Here is a 17,094-nt window from a genome sequence, read left to right as displayed (position 1 = left end):
CCCCCCCTGTCAGCAGCCCTGCACAGAATCAAAATACATAGCACAATGTTCATTTTCAGAGGGATATCAACATGCAATTCCCTTTCAGTTATGTATTTATTTGTTTAGAGGAAATTGTATTTCTACATATTGATCGCTAGTTAAATACCAGAACCAGCCCTCCCACTATCTTTGGAAGTGGTAGGGACCTGGAGTTGTACAAGACTTTCCCAGGTATCCAAATACGTGAGTGGTGGCAACCCCTAAGATGTAATATATTGATTCTCCCCTTGGGGACAGCCAGCTGCCGCAGGTTTTGTCAATATTCAGGGCATTTTCAAACATGAGAACGTACTTCAGAGGTAATCCAAGCTAGCAATTCTTTTTTTTTTTTTTTTAACATAGGATTGAAGCAGGGGGTCTCCAGAGCTGAACCCCGTAAATTTTAGCTCTGGCACCCTTCTTCCGGGGATGCCTCTGTACGGGGTGCCGGCAGCTGCTCGGCTAGCTGGATTCATGTCATGGCAGAGTTTAAAAGCTCCCGCTCTCTGTGGGCCAATAGAAAGCTGTGACGTCATCAGGTGCAGCTTCCCATTGGCCGGTGTGACGCGGGAGCTTTAAACTTTGCCGAGATACCGGCACCCCCTTTGTTGGCCTTTATCTCGGGAAGCAGGGGGTGCCCAGAGCTACAATTAGTGGGGTTCAGCTACGGAGACCCTCTGCTCCAAACTTATGTTAAAAAATAATAAAAAAGTAAAAAAAAACACATGAATTGCCCCTTTAAAATCCTCGTAGTGCCCTGAGGACATTCTATGAACGTGACAAGAGCCGTTTTGCTGGCGCATTTAGTAACCTTCCGAGAATACCATAGGGTTTCTGCTTGCGTCTAGAGCTGCAGATCGCTAGATCGCTGCAGTGGTTCCCAACAAGAACGAGAGAGGAGCACTTCCTGTTCTTCTCGGAAACTGGGGGGAAGAGCATTTAATTGCTGGCATAGTGATCCCAGTGCCCTGGTGGCAAACGTCCGGGATTACTTTTAATGCTAAAAGCACTGATGTTAATACCGCACTAATGTTTAATCGTCGTCGGAAAGACGAATACTAATTTAAAAGCTGTTCTTGGTTTTTATATCTCAGTATACTTCAGGGGGGGGAGAAATAAAGTGTTTTTTTGTTTCTCCTTTATTATTTGACAAAAATGATCAGGATGATTACCAAACCAATATATAAAATCAAGCTGCGGTACAACGCTGGACTTTAATTTTGCAGTCGCGTAAAATACATAAAATGGCTGTAAAAAGGAGCTCATTTTGCAATGGAACGAATCAGGATTTTGTAGGAAATCTTCCATTATTTTCAAAGCTGAAGTTTAATAACTACAGTCATTTTGCCTCCAAAAGCGTTCATTTGATATGAATTGGCTATCTATTGGTAGTTGAAATGAGTGGTCTGGTTCAGGGCCCTGCAAAGAGGTTTGGGATCACTGCAGGAACATATCACTTCTAATGTCCCACATTTGCACCTCTAATGATTGCACCTCTAGAGCAGGTTGAGGTCATCATGGCGCTGCACTGATGGGCCTCCTTTTTATTGTTTTATTGGCCTATGTGTGCAGCGAAGTGACTTGTAACAGTGTACAGAGCTACAGGTAGCAGAGATGCCAGACCTTCCATCGTGTGACCGTTTCCTTCTCATCTCCAGTACATGCGTAGCAGTGTCCCCAACATCTTTGCAGCAGGAGACGTGGTATCCTTCCCCCTCGCCATGATGGAAGGGCGCAGGGCTAACGTTGGGCACTGGCAGATGGCACATTCTCACGGTACGGAGTATACAAAGTGGGCGGGGATTCATTGGCATATTCAGGCTGTTAGAAGCAGCTGTCTACGTACCTATTCTCTGTAATGTTTGTCAACTGTTATATCACGTGTGTGTGTGTGTATGTGTGTGTCATTTTCCAACTCAAACTGCAACTTGTAATGTGGGTATCTGAAATGCTAATGCTTTTGTGGTCTGGTATTTTACATAGAAATATAGGATAAAACCATTTAGTCCATCCGGGCGGATTGGGTAACCGGGCAAATGTCTGGTGGGTCCATGGGGTGGTGTAAGGAGGGGGGCTGGATAGCGGTTACAGAGGCCCCACGCTCTTCCCCACAACAATTAAACTGATTGCGCAGGGTCTCTGTGCCTCTTGCCGGAGCGGCATCTCCGACAGCGTCGCGTTGTCATGGCGACACACGGCCATGACAACGCAACGTCACATGACGCCGCAACACGCTGCCGCTACGTTGTGGGAGCAGGGCCGATATCTGTCTCCAATCCTCCACCTAGTATAGACTACCAGATTAACGACTACGGGTGAGTTCCTCCCTCTACCATAGGGTTTCTCGGCATGTACCCCTAGCATTCTTGCATTTATTGGTGCTGCTTTGCTCTCCCCAGCTCTGCTGGAATGCTACGCTCTGCTATCCACATTCTAACGCTGTAATAAAAACCATATACAGCTGGAAGACCCGAGAGAGTAACAGCGTATTAGTCTGCTAGTTGGAATGGAATGTTTTGTGCTTTTTGCCCAATTCGGCAGGATCCAACAGGCGGAAAATGAAAATAATGTAGATGGTGAACTGGTGGTTTAATGCTGCACACGTACAAAATGATTCAGGTCCCTTCTCCAGCCGAGTCAAAGCAGGAAACCTTTGAAAGCTTATATCAAGAATTAGCCAACAATGTATTATCTCTGGAGCTCATTTTCTCCCAGCTTGTATTTGTAACCTCCTAGGCCAGGGGTAGGCAACTCCAGGCCTCAAGTGCCACCAACAGGCCACGTTTTGAGGATATCACTGTGTTAGCACAGGTGGCTCATTCAGTGGCGCAGTCATTCTGATTGATCCACCTGTGCTAAAGCAGGGATAGCCTTAAAACACTTGAGGACAGGCGTGGTCTAACCCTGTCTTGGACCCTTCGCTACCACAAATAAACAGATTATAATGATTGAGATTTTGGATCACACACAGGAAAATTGTTATATAAAAAAATAAAATATATATATCCCCACCTTCACTAAAGTACAGATAATGAAGATTTAAGTCTTGCCTGGGTCATTGACAGCATTATACAAAACATTCATCCAAAACTACATGCTACGGCAGGGGTTCTCCATCACAGTCCTCAAGACCCCCCTCAACAGGTCAGGTTTTCAGGATATCCCCTGCTTCAGCACAGGTGGCTCAATCAGTGGTTTGGTCTTTGACTGAGCCACTGATTGAGTCACCTGTGCTGAAGCAGGGACTGATTGCGCCACCTGTGCTGAATCAGGGATATCCTGAAAACCTGGCCTGTTGAGGGGGAGGGCTTGAGAACAGGAGCACCCTGGGCTAAGGCAAAACCAAGACAATAACTTGCAACCGTTTTGTAGAACAGACACACGAGATAATACTGCATTCAAGCTGCAATGCTGCTTCTGATTACATAGGACATCTCTGTAACTACTTGTGTGGTTCACAGGCAGCTTGGCTTCACAATGCAAATCTATAGAACTCGGAATAGAGACCAAAATGATCCAAACACTCTGCTTGAAATGATTACCTGTTTTCTACCTACAGTACTTTCCTTTGACTTGAAGGTGAAAAAAACCGAATCCGTGGCCACTATATTAATATTTTCACTTAAAACACTGTATGCCGCATAACATTATACAGGCATACCCCGGTTTAAGGACACTCACTTGAAGTACACTCGCGAGTAAGGACATATCGCCCAATAGGCAAACGCTAGCTCACACATGCGCCTGTCAGCACGTCCTGAACTGCAATACCGGCTCCCTACCTGTACCGAAGCTGTGCGCAAGCGGGGAGACTATAGAGCCCGTTACAAATGCGTTATTTACGAGTTATGCACGTGTAGCCCCAGTCTCTTTTCTGCTCCAGAGACCCCCAGGTCTGCGCGCCGAGTGGTCGCGGGTGCCGCCGGAGGCAGCGACAGACCCGCCGGCACGCCGAGAAGGTGGGGGCCGGAGCAGGGAGCGCTCCGAGGCTCTGCGGCGCACCCGGCTAGCGGGGGCCGCCATGACGGGAGTCGCGCATGCACTGGACAAGCGCGCACGCGGCCCCAATGCTACAGCAGCCTCCACGGGACTACAGTTCTCATGAGGCTTAGGGCCAAATACTCCAGGTGTCCCCGAGTGGCCAATGAGGGCCAAGTATTCCCTAGAGCAGGGAAAGAGATACTTTTTGCGGGCTTAGGAACGGCAGTTGGAGCTGGGAGCAGGAAGGGGGAGGAAGGGTGTAGGGAGCAAGTGGCTCCTACACCAGGTCAGGTTATCCCCAGGTCCCAGGTAGGCCCCACTCCCCACTAGGTTAGTGGGTAGGTTCTGAGGGAAGGCCCTAAGGTAGGGATCCAAATCCAGGGTGTGCAGCGCACAGCAATAAGGAGGAGCAGGTCTTGCAGAAAAAATAGTCCTTTATTTAATTCATGGTGTGGGACAACAGCAAACCTTCAACGCGTTTCGTTCAAGGAACTTTATCAAGAAGTGCTGTTTAGGTTAAAAGCTACAATTTATATACAGCTGACTGCCTTATTTTCGCGCCAAATCGTGATGTCATGATTTGTGTCTAAGCCACTAAGAATCGTTATTCTCGCGCATGCGCGCGGCGCCAGCAACTCTATCATAATCTCTATGGTATTCTGAGTCCTCCGCGCATGCGCGCGGCGCCAAGGTGTCAGGGGGTATGCTGCTGATGTCCGCCGTGCATTCCAGCTTGTACACGCTGATGGTGCTCAACAGTGCTGGGACTATGTGAAAGGAGGGGAGTAGGGACCCTGCCCTTCGTTGTGTGTGTGTGTAGTCTTGTCAGTGACACAGCTGTCAGTGCTGTGTGCGCTGACAAGAAGACACAGGGCTGTGAGTGCAGTGCAGCTGCAGCAGTTATTGAGAGGAGCTAGTGAGAGGGGATCCGGGAGGTGAAGGAAGAGGTAGAGTGGGTGCAGGGGGTCCGTGACCCGCCTGCATAGGATAGCTTTTCCCCGCAGACACCTAGGAGAATCCCCTGAGTCACAGTAGGTTGCTGTGCTGCAGGGACGCCCTATAGTGGTAGACACTTTCACCTTACTGAGTACCAGTTAGGGACAAAGCACAGAGTTGCGGCAGTTGCAGTCATCTGGGACCAGACGGCTGGACACCGTGACATCTGGCAGCCAGGTGTTGGATCGACGGATCCTTTTTGAAGCTGTTGCCGGTCACCGCCGTGACCGGAAGGTATTATTTACATCATGTGCACCAACACCGGACAACAGGCACTGATCCTGCCTTAGGCGTAACTCTTTGGGGACACTAGTGAAGTGGCCAAAGGACTGAGCCTATACAAATATAGTACCATACATGGACACGGTGTGTGGGGCACGCGGTGAGGGGACGGAGACGTTACTCCTGATAAGAGTGGCCGAGCCACTAGTGTTATGAGCGTTGTAGTATAAGGTTATATGTTATGTGTGGATTACTATGATAAAGTGATAAGGTTAATATTGCATTACAGTAAAACTGGTTTCAATCATATGTGTGTTGTTATGATTCTTGCCCAGGGCAATCTCACATCACGGGGATCCTGGGTAAGTGGAGGCGCTGCGCTAATAAGTTTTACCCCATGCTCCCAGCTAGCGAAGGCTCAGATCTCCTGGAGCCACAGGTTGTGTGCAGTACCCATAGTCTCTTTGGGAGCGTCAGAAAAAGGGCTACACACGTATATAACGATTGCAGTACAGTACATGCATTGATAAGTGAAAAAAGGTAGTGCTTCACTTTAAGTAAATTTTCACTTTACATAGATGCTCCGGTCCCATTGCGTACTTTAATGCGGGGTATGCCTATAACAGGCTTGTGGAAGCCGTATTTGACCTCTGGGTATACTTATTTCTTTTGCCAATACCGAAATGACAGAGAAGAAAAAAACGACCTTTCTTTAAAGGTCTCCCATGTTGAGTGCGTGAGACCCATTACTTGCGGTGCTCGTATGGGTTAATTTCTGCAGTTGACTCCACAATGCCCTTTATATGAGCAACTTCCAGCTCCCCCCCCCCCTACACATCACACTTTAAGGCCGAGAGACAAATGCCTGTCCTTTATTGAGTTCATTTATTTAACGGGACGGCAGCCAAACCTGGCAGTACCTTTTTTTTTTTATTATTTGGATAATCTCTAGTACAGAGTGAGTCTTTCTGCTAGCGTTAATAAGGTTTAAGAAAGACGTGTGCCTTCAAGGAAGTCTGGCAAATATTACAGTCCCTGCTACGACGAGGATAGTCCTGGAATAGTTTTATCCCAGCTTCACATTGCAAAGCCAGTATAACCAGCCTCACACTGAAGACACCTAAAAGGTCGAAATAGCTGTCTGTGAGTAGGTTTACTGGCTGTGCACTTTAACCCAGTCTGTGCTGAAAAGCTGTTTAATACTGCAGGCATACGTTTATAGGGCTCCATGTTAAAGCTGCAGACCAAGCAATATCCTACATGTTTTTTTTGTTTTTTTTCAACTTATATTTTTTTATTTTTCAAATCAGAACATGATAACATAAAAGGGACAAAGGAAAAAGAGGGGGGGGGGTAGTGGGTACAGAAAGTAAAAAATGTTACGTGTGGGGGGGGGGGGGGGGGTAGTAGGGTGACATCCATCTTGGACTCCACGCAGGGAGCGTACATTCAAGTATACTTGTTACATCCTTAACCAAGTCTAATTCTGCTTAGCCATTAGCAATCTCCTTATTTCGTAGTTCCAATTGGGTTCTTCCAAATGTATGTCTCCCATGGATCCCATGTTGTCAGGAATGTATTTTACCTGTCTTGGATTAGACTTGTGAGTCTCTCCATTGTCATTATATAATTTATTTTGTGCAGAACCTCAGTGATAGGGGGGGGGGGGGGTCGTTCTGTTTCCAGTGTTTTGCGATTAGTGTTTTGGCTGCTGATAGGATCTGTGTTATCAGAAAATCTATTTTTCTCACCAGTCCCTCGGTAGGTTTTAGTAAGAACACTGTTTCTATGTTCCAGAGTAAATCCAAACCTGTTACCTCTTCTATTAGCCGTCTGATTCTACCCCAAAAAAGGATTATCTTAGGGCAGGACCACCAGATGTGCTTAAATGTGCCTATTTGACCACATTTGTGCCAGCACATAGGGGAGGTTAGCGGGAAGAATGAGTGGAGTCGCGCTGGTGTATAATACCACCTGTGTAGGACTTTCAGGTTTGTTTCCCTGATCAGTGAGCAGCGAGAGGCTCTAGCTATCCTTTCATGGATTTCTTCCCAGTCCTCGTCCTCTAAAGGGTTCCCTATATCATGTTCCCATTCTGAGATGTTTTTGCTTGTTTGTCCTTCGTGTTGTTTCAATAGTGTCTGGTAAAATTGGGCAATCGTCCCTTTGTTATATTGACCCCGTTGGAACAGGCTCTCAAAGTTGGTGAGTGGTCTGTTCCAAGTGTCTCTTGGTTGTATCGAGGAGACATAATGGGCCAGCTGTATGTATTGAAATATTTGTGCGCTTGAAATATCATATTCCTCTCTTATCCCCATAAATGATTTAACCCTGCCGCCTTTCTGCATGTCTCCTAGTTTGGATAGCTCTTTCTCATCCCATTGCTTAAAGATATTCGAGTTGTGTGCTGCCGTGAATTCGGGGTTAGACCTAATTGCTGTTAAGGGCGAAGGAATGGAAGAGATCTGCTTGCGTTTACAGTTGAATATCTCCATTGTGTGGCTTGATCGCAGTATCCGACCTTAACCACTTTCACCTTGAGTGATACATGCTGTTTTACTATTTTTACATTGTGAGTGCGCAATTTTTAGCATCATTATAAAGCAATAATTTTGTACCATTGATCTGCACCATGGGTACTTTTCTTTGTCCTTCCATGCTATAACCATGTTGATATCTGAGTGGGAGTGCATCTCTGCCTATATATAGAAGATTCCACAGATCCAAGTTACCTGTTGTTGCCCATACACTACTACTATCTTGTGAGTGGGCTGCACATAAGAGCCAAGTCACCCATTACAATAACTCACATTGAACTGTATTGTCTGCACTTAGATTGTTTTTTGTTGTTGCTTTTCTCCTATATGCTCCCCCTGGTTGCGAGAATACGTATCGACCTTCTGGGTAAGACAGTCCCTTCCAGAGGGTTTGAGCAGGGAGTTGCAACTTTTATTAATCACTTCATTTGGCACTATTTGAGTCACCAAAGTCACCAATAATGTATTGATTAATATTTCACTTTATTTGTAGTGATCACTAGTATTGTTTAACACCTGTTTTTGCACCATCACTCTGTCACGATTATATACTTCTCACTGTCCTGCTAGGGTAATAACCTGTTCATATATATATACTGTATATATAGGTATCAGCTTACAACCACATCACACTCTCTAGCCAATTCATTGAAGCTTTAGTGTGTATTGTATTGTGTACTGTACACTGTATCCCTTCAGTATCACTATTCAGTTGATTTATCTCTGAGCAGAGATAGGTGTTGACACTAAGGTATAGTGTGTGTTCTTTGTGTTACTATTTGCACCAAACCTTGGGAAGTCACAGACTTCTCAGGCCTCGGGCATGGTCAGCGCTTAGGCGTGACCTGTGCTGAGGCGCGCTGCTGCTCGGCAGTGAGCCCCTGCAGCCGCAATGAGAGCGGCTTTTGCAGGGGCTCGCGCACGCTTGCGGAAGCGTGTCTTAACAAATGTTACGTTTCTGAGCTCGCCGGAGCGCAGGGTCGGTCACGTGAGCGGTTCGCCCAATGAGGGCGAACCAGCTCTGTGATGTCACAGGCCCCCTCCACCCCCCCCAACACGCCCCCGGACGGCGCGCGGTCTAAGGCCAGGGAAAGCACCCGCTTTCCCTCAGCCTCCGCGCGCCTCCGCACGGCTGAAGTCTGTATGGACTCAGCCTTAGGTGCAGGAAAACAGGTTGCTTCTTACTCTCACAGATGCAACTCATTACATCATTGTCTGGTACACCTACGTAATTGAGTTATTGATTAATTAAGTGCTCCCAGAGCAGCACTACCCCTGTGTTCACTCACGGCACATTCTCCACCCCTATATATCTAGTAACACCATTTTGCAAGGGAGATCTGCATATCAGACCCCTTTCGGTTAATTGATCCAATCAAACTCAATTATCTGTTTTAACATTGTTGATCCAGAGTGCCATATGCACTCGACACAGGATCGTTAGTGTGTGTCCATTGTTGTTTATTATAATCACCATTATTTTAGTATTTATGATTTATTAAAGATTAATTTTAAATTATAGACCAAATCATTCAGTTTAGGGAGTACGAGCGCAATTAGTTGGATTACTTTTCCTCTTCAGTTTATCATATTTAACTTACCCATCAGCACCCCTCCCTCTTCCTTCTCCGTTCCTCAGTTTATTAGGCTGTAGCGGTGAACCCTTATTGCATTTTGTTGGTATTGTATCCATGATGCTAAACACATCCTTCTAAAAAATGGATTTGACATTCTGACGGAAGGCAATTGTATGAATGGCTATTAGCGAGATGGACACCCAGTGCTGCCAGCCCATGTTGTGTCCTTACAACTTTCAATGCTTCTTTAACGCCGACAATCCACTAGAAGTAACGTTTTGTTATGTCCGATGTATTTATCAAATGCTGCATAACTGCTGCATTTCATTCCTTTTTATTGTCTTTTTCCTATTTCATCAATCAAGAATGGAGTTTTTAATATTGATAAGCAGTGGTTTGGATGGGATGTTTTTTTCGTTTCTGTCCATACGGGTCGTCTGTGGAATTGCTGGGTTCGGCACTAGGGTATATCCATCGTTAGAAGAACATACAGTATTGCTATGTTTTACGTACAAGGTAACTGCCACGCTAAACAGAATGAGGGGCTTATAGTAATGGGTGCAAATTATGTGTGACTGAAATAAGTGCCACCTGCTATATAGAAAACAAATATTATACAAATAATCTAGTAATATATTTTATAGAAAGGAATTAAGATCTATTCATAGCTCTGAATTTATATCCCTGTCACTAACTCTTAACCTAACTCTGCCTAGCACAATATCATTAATACCAATAATGTCACAGATCAGTTTAATCCCTTTACATTTAAAAAAAAAAAGTGATACGTGTAATCAAGGATTATTATAACATTTATACATGCGACATCATTGTCAGACTTTTGTATACAAAACACGAGACTAATAAAACCATTTTTGTATACTGTTGGCTCAAACATTGAATCCTTCAAGCTTTCTCTTTCATTTTCACAAGGGAAGACTCTGACTTCATAAATCTTACAATGTCTGTTTTGTATTCTGCCAGCCACTTGTTGGAATCCAAAGTGCTCTGTGATTACAGGCTTCCCATTCTTGACTAAAATGCGCAACTAAAGAACTCCTCTTTTGCTGGGAGGTCCGTGATGGTAAATGGAAAGGATAACGGCGGTAATCGGATAGTCTTGTACCTGTAGAAAGAAGATTCCTTGCATTCTAAAGTCTGTTCTGTACCCGAGGCGCTAATCACATTAAAGGCGTTAATTATATATATATTTTTCCAAGACATTGCTCATGAAGAGTAATTATGGATTTTTACAACACACACACACACACACACACACACACACACACACACACACACACACACACACACACACACACACACACACACACACCCTTCGTGGTTAATGGACCTGTAATTTATTGCCTTGCATGCCTCGATTACATAATGGAAACATAGATTGTAAGCTCTGCGGGGTAGGGGTTTCCTTTCCTCTTGTCTGAGTTTGTTTGTTGCACTTATTGTATTATAATTCCCTGTACTGTGTGGTCAATTTTGGAAAGCGCTACGTTCACTGTAAATAAAGATATACATACATATGTTAATAGTGGTGATCTGATACAGAAGAAAGAAGATTCCCTGTATTCTTAAGTCTTCCCTGATGTGCTGAGTACCCTGGAGGTGCTATATACACAATATTAATACGTACTGTACAAAGGCTGAAAGTAGCTCACTGGTAATACTGCAGCGGGGGAATCCTTATGAGTTTGGGCAAGTTACTTTATCTCCCTGTGCCTCAGGCATCAAAGTTATTACACCTGCAACATTTGTTGTACAGCGCGATACGAGCAAATTTTTATCATTACAACAAATGGTTAATGATATTCAACGAGGCCTCAAAAAGATGTGTATATCCTGCTCAGCATTACTTTGTTACCTAATGCCGCTTAAACACGCATTTTTACAGGGTTGCAACCACCCTGCTAAAAATAGTAAATAGAATCAAACGCCACTATGTTCAGCTCCGGGGACCAGAGATACTTACCAGAGAAGTTACCAGGTTTAAATCTCCATCAGGGGAAACAAAATGGCTGTCAAATCTCAGGCCAATAGAAAGCTGCAACATCACCAGTTGAGGCATCCTATTGGACGGCAATTTAAATCCCCTTTAAAAACCAGACAGCCATACTGTTGCTGCTGAATTTAAGTGTCTCGGAAACAAGGGTAGAGGGACAGGGCTCAAAATAGTGACCCCGTTCCACTCCTGTAAAAAACCAAAGTAGAGGTTAGTTAGGGTGGGTTGCGCCTTTTACTTTTTTTGTTTTGTTTGTTAGCTGCCCACAAAGCATCTAGCAGGGAAAGAGTTAAACATGAACAAGCAATTACAAGAACAACCGATTATTATTAACATGTCCTCGCCAGCACTTTGGTTCCGGGCAGACAGCCTGTTTAACTCCTTGCCACCTCCGGCACTTGCTAATCATCGTGATCGCTGCGGAGCCACTGCCGTGTCGGCCTTCATGACGTACACTGTAAGGCTGTAGGGCATTAAAGGCGTTAATAATATATATATTTTCCAAGGTATTTCTCGTGAAGAGTCATTACTATATTTGGATCTCAGATCAGTAATCATAAAATCCAGCAACTGTATAACTCAAAAAAAAAAAAAGATGCATTCCACAATCCTCAAAGTTGAAGCTAGTCGGAAATGCCAGTGTTTTAACCCTTTCAGTGTTCAAAGGGCCTACAATATATTGCCTCGCATACACAGGTGTTGCATTTTTAATCCTAGGCGTTGTTTTGTTTATTGTTCACCAAGCAGGAACCATCAGGTGAAGAGGTCGGCTGGAAACTACAGTCTCTTGTGAATTATTTACAGTATAGAATATATTTGGGCAGTGGTTTTCAAAACCTTTTTTTTTTTTTTTTTAAGGAATCCTTTATTGTATTATACAGGCATACCCCGCTTTAAGTACACTCACTTTAAGTACACTCGCGAGTAAGTACATATCGCCCAATAGGCAAACGGCAGCTCACGCATGCGCCTGTCAGCATGTCCTGAACAGCAATACAGGCTCCCTACCTGTACCGAAGCTGTGCACAAGCAGGGAGACTACAGAGCCTGTTACAAATGCGTTATTTACATCAGTTATGCACGTATATGACGATTGCAGTACAGTACATGCATCGATAAGTGGGAAAAGGTAGTGCTTCACTTTAAGTACATTTTCACTTTACATACATGCTCCGGTCCCATTGCGTACGTTAATGCGGGGTATGCCTGTATTCTGAAATTCTGTTTAACTCCAGCCCTCTCTAATAGTGTGCCTGAGATCTGATGCATTGTTAGGAACCCCAACCCTCTCTAATAGCTTGTCTGAGATCAGATGCATTGTAAGGAACCCCAACCCTCTCTAAAATTGTCCGAGATCAGATGCATTGTACGGAACCCCAACCCTCTTTAATAGTGCGTCTGAGATCAGATGCATTGTAAGGAACCCCAACCCTCTCTAATAATGTGTCTGAGATCAGATGCATTGTAAGGAACCCCAACCCTCTCTAATAGCGCGCCTGAGATCAGATGCATTGTAAATCCTTCTGTATTTGGTACAATTTTTAAATGACTCCCCCCACCTGTAAACTATGCATTTTTTTGTAGGCCGTATTGCTGCACTGAACATGCTGAGTAAACAGGTACCTGTGAACTCTGTGCCCTTCTTCTGGACATCTCTACTGGGGAAAAGCATCCGCTATGCAGGTGGGTCCATTAGCCTGCTACGCTACGCTGTGTGGGCAGGTCAGTTACTGCATTTCATTAGCATTGTATGTGAAGCTAAAGAAAAAAGTGTTCTGGTTATCCCCATAGCTATCAGAAGGGTCTGCAACACATTCCTTGGCTAAACAAAGGGATTAGCAGATTGACAATGAAACAGGCAATTGAGCCAACAATCATTGGTTGAGTATTCCAGTTCTGTAGCATTTTGTTATTGAGTGAGCAGTGGGACAATATACCAGTATGGACCCAGGAGGAAAACCAATATCTAATCTACAAACATTTCCTCGTAGGGAGTCCATGGGGACATCTTTCTCATTTATCATGGTCACCATTTATCCGTTATATTTTGCGCTCCACCAACTGATTTTTTTTCCATCTATCTAAAAGACTGAACACAGTCTAATAGTTGGCGCTTCATTTCTTCACTGTTATTTTTCAATTGTTATTGACATCCAAGTCACATATACTGAAAGTGATTACGTATATCACTGGGAGCGCCTCTTTCCTGTGTTTCTACAAGATAAGACTAGATTCTATCACGAGAGACTAGGTAAAGATCTAAGACTAACATGGATAGGTGAAGTCAACAAATTCTACATAGTACCCATTAGTCCAGTGGTCCCAGACCATAATGGCCTTTTAAGAACACTTTATCTCCTTTAGTGGGAGAGGCATCTTCATCAGATACACTTTTTATTTTAGTATGTAAGAGTGAAATCTCACTGTACATTTAGTTTGTTTACTCCAACTTGCAGGTTTTGGAGAAGGATACACACAGATCGTGGTGAAAGGGAGCCTGGAAGAATTTAAGTTCTTGGCCTTTTACATAAAGTAAGTGAACACACTGCTGAAATGTGAATCCCTAGCCATCCTCCTATGGTCTGCACCCTTTTTCAGCCATTAATCTGATTACATTTGTTTTCCATTCAGGGATGATTTTGTCGTTGCTGTGTCAAGTATGAACTTTGACCCTATGGTGTCACAGGTAGCAGACGTCATGCTCTCTGGGAGAAGAATCACTAAGGAGGAGGTGCTGTAAGTAGCCAAATATGCTAACTATTCAAGAACAGATATGTACGTGCAACACAACCCATTTGCTGGCTAGTGACCTGCACAGCAATCAATGCATTGAAGAGCCCTCTAGCAGCAAAGCTTTCAACAACGCTCGTAGAAAATGGATAATTCTTAAGATGTACTCAAGTTATTCACAAGGAGTCTATACCCAAGTACAGTACCCGAAGGGAGACCAGAACATAATTGGACTGTGCTTTGTCAGAGAGCAAAGCTGTTTGGAACCATTTTAAAAGGTCGTGGTATATTTATCCTATAATAATAAGTAGGATACTTTCAATTGTTTAGTCTGAAAGTTGTCAAGCTATTAAAAAAGCTTTATTAGACACCACAGTTATAAGTCAGACAGTTTATTACAGGGGCCCAAATGCTTTGCAATGTCAGACCTTTCCTTCCCACTCTTTGTTGGTTAAAGTAGATTAATATTAGTATTTGAATCATACTGCAAAGATACAAATCTCTGAGAAAAATAAGACAGGAGACAAATGCAACATTCATTGTTTTATTACGTCGTCAGCCAAATGAGTCATATGAAAACATGTATAAAAGACAGACCGCAAAACAATTCACTGGAGAACACGGCAGCCATTTTGTACAGTTCCACACAAATACAAGCAGGGGTCTACAACACTATACAGAGAAGAAACCAATGTAGAGCAAAAAGTCTAATTAAAACAATACAGATCAGCAAGAAGCCTCACTTCTGGCAGTTCCCCCATCTTTAAAATAAACCAACACCAGAGGCATTGCTAAGGTGAACAAACAGTACACAGGATAGAATAAAAAATACGACAAAAATTAGGTTTGGTCCCCTATGCCTATGGGACCTGCACCAGGGTTACCTGAAATGGCAGTTATTTCAAGGTTTTCTGTTTTTCTTTTATTATTACATCCTGTATTTGTTAACCTCAGGGACATCTTTGATTTAAGAATAGAAAATAGGCAGATAGGCGCACTAAGGGACACAAACTAGTTTATTAATAACCCCAATAGTAGGATCAATGTAAAACACATACACAATTAAAACACTCAAAGATACGTTAAAAACTAAATCAATGGGCTAGGAGGGGGACAGGACAGCAACGCATCAACACTGTGCAGCCAAAAGAAGGGGCCCGCACCCAATCTGTTAACGTACCAGGCAGCAGAGAGACACGAGTGATCCTGCACAGCCTCCGCCGCAAAAACTCCACGGGAACAGTCTCACGTGACCTCTGCGCGTTTCGCACGTAGTGCTTCGTCGTGTCTCTCTGCTGCCTGGTACGTTAACAGATTGGGTGCGGACCCCTTCTTTTGGCTGCACAGTGTTGCTGCGTTGCTGTCCTGTCCCCTCCTAGCCCATTGATTTAGTTTTTAACGTATCTTTGAGTGTTTTGTGTATGTGTTTTACATTGATCCTACTATTGGGGTTATTAATAAACTAGTTTGTGTCCCTTAGTGCGAATATCTGCCTATTTTCTTTTCTTGTCTGAGCTCACGTTTGTAGGGGGTGTGGAGTCCCTTAGTCAGACGGCAGCAAGAGGGTCTTTTCCAATTGGCAGCGGCAGCACGGAGTGACTCTTCTACATCTTTGATTTAACACAGTTTTTGTTCCTGCAGGATACGCACACACACAGACACAGACTTTACTATTACAGATGCCACTTGCTCACCTTTTGCATTACTCGAACATGTAGGGATGTTTTTAATTGGTTGGTGGTTTTTAATGCAGAATTTCACCCACCAGTGATTTTGATTAATAGAAATCCTGTCACCGCCTTTATTGCTTCTTCAGTTCACAGAATGGAGACCAAAAAAAAAACGATTTACATCTGCTGATGCACACTGCAAGCCTTTAAACCAGGCACTGTCAAACTCTGTCTTCAGGGGCCACCAACAGGCCAGGTTTTATGGACATCACTGCTTCAGCACAGGTGGCTCTCAATTAGTGACTGAGCTAACCTTTGCTGAAGGTATATCCATAAAACATGGCTTGTTGGTGACCCTTGACACCCCCTGGTTTAAACCTCAGTGCCAATATGCTTAATGATTAAGCGACAGGGTCATGTAATTGATAGTACTATGATCCCACACCCATGGATTCCCTCCACTGCTGCATTGAACAGAAAAGAAAGTAATCCGCTTCTGCAGGTATTTGTGCAGATGGCAGGAGCTGTCAGAAGCCAGATAAGACAAGCCAGGCAAGTCAAAGACAGCAGGTGATCAGCAAACGTGGAGTCCTGTGCCATTCTTGGTGTAGCAACAGGGTACCATACTTCATAAAGGGCTGGTTTACCTCTGCCCTCAGATAGAGACAGTACTAGTATGCACCAAGTACAAAAACATTAACTTTTAGTCTTCAATAGGACTTTTATTGAGGCTCGACTGAGTTACAAGACAGCAGGTAATAGTGCCATACAACCATCATGACCCACATGTGGTAGTGTCTCGGGAAGTCTTCTCCCGGTAGTGGGTTGAGGGGAGAAATGTTTTTCCATGCCAAACAGTAACGTTTCATCAGGTCCTCTACATGTTGTGTAATTGGTAGTAGCACGGCTGAGACTGCGATACTATAGGTCTGTGCTTATACTTTTGCTCCATTTTGTGGTGTTTCCCATTTCAGTTCCTTGGCCTCGATGTAAAAAAATTAATTGGTTGTTTTCTTTGTAGGCCAGAAGATTTTATGAGCTTGATAACCAGAAGGACCCAAGACACTGCAACTTGTTAGTCCCACTCCCTCTAAAACACATTTTCTCAACTATATTTGCTTTGGAATAAAGGAATTAAACCCACTTAAGACTTGTCTGCATTGGGAGGTACACTGATATTTTCCAGTCCTATTAATATTCTCTGGCTACCAGAAGGACCCCAGCTACACAGCAGCAGAGAACACCATTCAGAGAATACGCTCAAACTTTGAGGTGCTGCTTCCTGTAGACTGGAACATGTCAATACGCTCCCATGAGTGTCAAATTACAATAGACCAATTTCAACC

General features: G+C 44.0%; 1 protein-coding gene across 6 annotated transcripts in view; it reads left to right on the top strand.

Annotated features, from left to right (window-relative positions):
- The window catches only part of LOC142489105 (apoptosis-inducing factor 3-like), a 126,285-nt gene extending 109,394 nt beyond the window's left edge, over positions 1–16,891 (top strand). For all 6 annotated transcript variants that reach the window (XM_075589311.1, XM_075589313.1, XM_075589310.1 and 3 more), the window contains 5 exons: positions 1,680–1,797; positions 12,933–13,031; positions 13,805–13,880; positions 13,980–14,084; positions 16,770–16,891. In XM_075589311.1, the coding sequence (XP_075445426.1) occupies positions 1,680–1,797; positions 12,933–13,031; positions 13,805–13,880; positions 13,980–14,084; positions 16,770–16,827 (456 nt within the window). In that variant the 3' untranslated portion in view covers positions 16,828–16,891. The remainder of the gene's footprint in view (positions 1–1,679; positions 1,798–12,932; positions 13,032–13,804; positions 13,881–13,979; positions 14,085–16,769) is intronic.
- The last annotated feature ends 203 nt before the right edge of the window (positions 16,892–17,094 follow it).

Source organism: Ascaphus truei, chromosome 3, assembly GCF_040206685.1.
Source record: "Ascaphus truei isolate aAscTru1 chromosome 3, aAscTru1.hap1, whole genome shotgun sequence".
NCBI lineage: Eukaryota > Metazoa > Chordata > Amphibia > Anura > Ascaphidae > Ascaphus > Ascaphus truei.
This window is presented reverse-complemented; position numbering and strand designations above follow the sequence as displayed.